Here is a 5,162-nt window from a genome sequence, read left to right on the forward strand (position 1 = left end):
GTAATTACGCAAATATTCAATCCCTTGTTGAGATGCCATGCTCAACACAAGTTGACGCACACTTGCATGACTCCCATTCTGAAGTGCACAATCATATTGGCTGCTTGAGAGGTCTCCCACACCAATTGTTTAGCATCATAAAGATGTGGGCATCCCTTCTAGGGATGATTTGGCTTCTTGGCATGGCACAGTCTCTTTATTCTTTTTACCGTATATATATATATATATATATATATATATATATATATATATATATATATATATATATATATATATATATATATATATATATATATATATATATATATAGAGAGAGAGAGAGAGAGAGAGAGAGAGAGAGAGAGAGAGAGAGAGAGAGAGAGAGAGAGAGAGAGAGAGAGAGAGAGAGAGAGAGCTTGTGAGTTGCTTCTTTTTTGCAAGGCATTTGTTTACTTTTAGGTTTGGAGTTACTTTTTAGGTCCATAGCTTGCAAACATGTCATTACAAGGAGCTACCATGGTTCATGGAAAAGGCTTACCATGATAACTCTAACCGTGATTCCAGTGCACATGAAAAATAGTTGATTAGTACCTTTTGAAAGCAATGGACCAATTGTATGAAGACATGCAACCAAACAATCTAGTCTACCAGAATAGAATCTCTCAACCATAGCTTTTCCCCCATAGTGTGAGGAGGAGCTATGGTTAACCACAAGCTATGGAATATTTTGTCAGGTCAAAAAGAGTCACCACTGTTACTTCCAAGACCTTGTATGTGGGTATGCATGGGTATTTAGGAAGGCTCTAGGTGGGTTGGTGATGTTTTAAAAATCCGAGAAGCGGGATTTTGATATATAGATATAGAGATATATATAAATAGAGGTATGGACTATCAAGCTTGTTTCTATCTAATGTTTGCATAGAGATATATATAAATAGAGGTATGGACTATCAAGCTTGTTTCTATCTAATGTTTGCATAGAGTTTGCAGTAATTTTGACTCAATGACACTCTGTGTCTTTTCACCGTATCCGAGAGAGAGAGAGAGAGAGAGAGAGAGAGAGAGAGAGAGAGAGTCGAGGGTGTGTGTACTGGGTGTGTCTCTTTACTGTGTCCGCGACAGAGACGCAGTGAGTGAGTGAGGGAGTTGCAAGTTTCTCGTTGGGTGTCTGCCTGCCATCTTAATTACAAGAACATCCCATGCAAAAGGCCGCTCTCTCTACTCTCTTCACTGTGTCGCTCTCACACACAAGAGACCATACCTTTCTCGTATATTATGGAGCCACTTCGTCTCTCGAGTAGCCTGTTCATCAGTATTCTCAAGCAACCTACATTCTGGTGCATCAGCTTTGCAATCGAAATCACATTCCCTGACCAGGCTCTCCATCATGGTCCAGAAGGTAGTGGGCTATGCTGCCAGCGATTCCTCTGGCCACCTGGCTCCATGGGAGTTCACTCGAAGGTCGGCAAAAATGCATTGGGCTTTTTCAACTTATGAATAGATCCCTCTCGTGCTGGTTTTTTTTGGTTCTTCTCTGTATGATCATATAGTTAGGGTTTTTTCTGTGACACAGAGAAACTGGCCCTGACGATGTTACTTTCAAAATCTTGTACTGTGGTATATGCCACACGGATCTGCACCAAATTCGAAATGATTGGAAAGGCTCCAGATACCCCATGGTCCCTGGGTAAGTCACCAAATCTGCAGCATTGTGAAATCACCTTTCAGAAAACTTGCAGCTTTCATCATCTCTGCATGTGGCATTGTTATGTGAATATGCGAGATCACGACATGGTGATGCATGTATCCATGAAATTGTAAATCATGGTATGGTAGTGTATGAAATCGATCAATGGATATGACATTGTTATGTGAATATGCGAGCTTATGACATGCCAATGCAAGTATCCATGAAATTGGCCCGTGAATATGTAAATCATGGCATTCTGTCATATGGAATCAACCGATGGATATGCTGACAAGTACAAGTTCTTTTTTTTTTGGGCAGCCATGAAGCTGTTGGCACGGTCACTGAAGTGGGAGCCAATGTGAAACGCTTCAAAGTGGGGGACCATGTTGGTGTTGGATGTCTGGTTGGGTCATGTGGCAGTTGTCATGCCTGTAAGGAGCTGCAGGAACAATTTTGCCCAAAGATCATTTGGACATATGGTGCTAGAGATTGGGATGGCTCAATGACATATGGTGGTTATTCAACTCTCATGGTTGCACACCAGAAGTAAGAAAGCTATACAAGCAGGGATTCTATTGCTGTGGTGCAAAAGCTCTGATGTTATGTGTAGGAATGCCTTGATGATATTAGCAGAACCTTGCCCCACATAGAGTGCCGTCCTCGATAATAATACACTGAGAGTTATGGTTTGATCTCACAGTCAGAACCACACTGCTGCAAAGGCATTGCTTCTCGTTTGGGGCCAAAATATCTCGATTCTCCATGTTAAAGCAGAAATACACTTGTCCAGATCAGCTTTCAAAGTTTGCACTTTAATGCTCATCAGCTTTTTGTTCTTGTATTATCTTCAAGGTCGACATGATAGTTGTATGCCTTCATCTTTCACACCAGAATTTTTCTTCATGCCAGATATGTGTTGCGCATGCCCTCCAATTTGCCACTGGATGCTGCAGCCCCATTGCTGTGCGCTGGTATTACTGTATATAGTCCTATGAAGCACTTTGGGATGACAGAGAAAGGGAAGCACCTTGGTGTGGTTGGCCTGGGAGGGCTTGGGCACATGGCTGTGAAGTTTGGGAAGGCTTTTGGACTACAAGTCACAGTTATCAGCCGATCTCCAAAGAAAGAGGCAGAAGCGAAGGTCAGTTTGGGTGCTGATAACTTCCTGGTCAGCTCAGATGAGGCGAAAATGAAGGTAATGGTTTTGCGAACCTGGAGCTTCTAGCAAACCATGGTGAAGTAGGAAGTGCCTGGTTGGTTTAAGTAAGGAATATTCTTATTGTATCGACCTGTTTGATGTGCTGAACTCAAAGAAGCTGCATATCTCACTACCTCAATATTGCAAATCTTGCTGAAAAGGTGGTTTTTTTAGCTATGCTTTGTTAGTCGTACTTGCTTGGAAGGCAATTGCTTAGGCATTGTTATGATGCTAGCAAGTTATAATTCTTGAAGGATCAGAAGGTTGTTGAAAAGAACAACCAAGATGCGATAGAATGACGGCTGTAATTTATTTTAACAGGCTGCAGCCAGGACCTTGGACTACATAGTTGACACTGTATCAAGTACCCATGATCTTGCAGCCCTGTTGAATCTTCTCAAAGTTAATGGAAAACTCGTGCTTGTTGGCTTGCCTGAAAAGCCATTGGAGTTGAGTCCGGCTGGAGTCATCTTTGGTAACTCCTGACTGATAACTCTTTATAACTTCAATTCATGGTTTATGTGCAAGGGCTTCTTGCAGCATTGACGATCTCAATCACATCAGCATTGCTGCTAATCAGCAGCTGTTAGTTTTTGAATTTCTCTTTCTTGCTGAAGAGCATTCCAATCTTCCATTCCCAGTTTGTAGCTTTATATCCTTCACTTATGGAGGTTTAGGTGCCATGTAGAAAACCTGGAAAACAGAGAATGATAGGCTAAAGTCCTCTTGAAATAAGTCACAATGTGTGAAATGTTGACAGAAATCATAGCTGTGGCTCAGGTCAGTAATGATACAATGGTTTGAAACACATACTGTCAGCTAAGATACTTACATCAAACCTTCGTAGTCCAAAGTTTCTTTTGGGTTAAGCAGTGGTTGGATCATCCATGCTACTCTTTGCACTCAGTCAGGACATCAAATGACTTCTCATCTGTTACAGAAACTATCATGCAAGGTTGAAGATAGTTTGTGTAGAACAAGCTGTGAATTTACAAATGAGCATAATTCATTGTGAGCCTGCATTAAGATAAAAATCATGCTTATCAATCTAGTTTTGCACATGTGAAATCACAAATTGATTTGTTCATCTGATGTGGTCATGCAGGACGCCGTTTTGTGGGGGGAAGTATTATTGGTGGAATAGCTGAGACCCAAGAAATGCTTGAATTTTGCGCGGAGAAGCAGATTGTCTGTACTATTGAGAAGATACCTGTCAGTTACATAAATACTGCTATGGATAGGCTACATAATAGTGATGTGAAATATAGATTTGTACTAGACATTGGAAACACTCTTCAGGCCAAACAATAGAACTATCTGCATCTAGGTCAATCAACTCAATAAGATTGGATCTGTTAGTCATGTTAGGAGCCTGTTTTTTGCCACTGATGGTTGTTCAGAGATGCCCTGTAAGGAGCATCTAGGAGTGACTACTATTTTGTGGCATCTTGTGTTCTTCCTTCAGCCATAATTCCGAATCACCTTATTAATTTAAATATGCAATTTTAGTGCTTTAAATTGCATGATTTTGATGATGGGATGTTGTTAACCAGACATCTCTCAAGTAATGTTGGACTACAGAGAAGCTCCAAGGTTAGGCAAGCCTAGGTTCAATGTAGAATGAACTGGCAATTTTCCATGAAAGGTCCCTCCAAATTTTGGAGGAGGTTAAAAGCTGTTATAAGTTTTAACTTAACTTAGAAGTTAAAATTTGTGAAGGCTACTGAAAAGTTTAAAAGTTATTAAAGATGGCATTAGGAAATAATACAATATTCAATCACCACAACTCTTGGATGATTGTTTAGTGGGGTTGTACTTAAAGACTAGCACAAGTTTTTAAGTGATCAGTCTCAATGCCTTCTTGGCCTGTCCAATGAACTAGAAAGGCTAGCCCAAAGGGCCATTGCAACATAAATCAAAGAACCTGACAGAGTCCTGAAAGACGGCAGAGCATTTTTCCTTTTTTCTTTAAAGCTTGTTCCTACATACTTCCATTAGAATGGTTAGGTGACAGTATAAGCAAGTATTTGCAAGGAATACCCATGCTAAACATAAAGCAAAGGCCAATTCACGATGTTACCCTTCAGCACAAATCAAATCTGGCCATACTAACCTCTTCCTCACAAGGAAATCTGGAACAGGAAAACATACGCTTCGCTACACATCTGAAGGTTGCTCAGACACTACCAAAGGTTTGTCCAAGCAAATCGGGAAAATATCACTAGCACCTGGATGTAGTGTTGGTGGCACAACAGTCAATTCAGCCTTGCATGTACCCATGATGACATAAATCGA

The 5,162-nt window shown here is 40.7% G+C and overlaps 1 protein-coding gene across 1 annotated transcript; it reads left to right on the forward strand.

Annotated features, from left to right (window-relative positions):
- Positions 1 to 1,203: 1,203 nt before the first annotated feature.
- On the forward strand, positions 1,204 to 4,400 carry LOC148010028 (putative mannitol dehydrogenase). The gene is made up of 6 exons (XM_087672426.1): positions 1,204 to 1,440; positions 1,553 to 1,666; positions 1,988 to 2,215; positions 2,579 to 2,864; positions 3,189 to 3,342; positions 3,973 to 4,400. Exons 1-6 carry the CDS (start codon positions 1,367 to 1,369, stop codon positions 4,176 to 4,178), a joined length of 1,062 nt encoding a protein of 353 aa, XP_087528552.1. The 5' UTR covers positions 1,204 to 1,366; the 3' UTR covers positions 4,179 to 4,400.
- The last annotated feature ends 762 nt before the right edge of the window (positions 4,401 to 5,162 follow it).

The sequence above is a fragment of the Lygodium microphyllum genome, chromosome 30, assembly GCF_053477565.2.
Source record: "Lygodium microphyllum isolate KBCC chromosome 30, Lygodium_microphyllum_v1.1.10, whole genome shotgun sequence".
Lineage (NCBI taxonomy): Eukaryota > Viridiplantae > Streptophyta > Polypodiopsida > Schizaeales > Lygodiaceae > Lygodium > Lygodium microphyllum.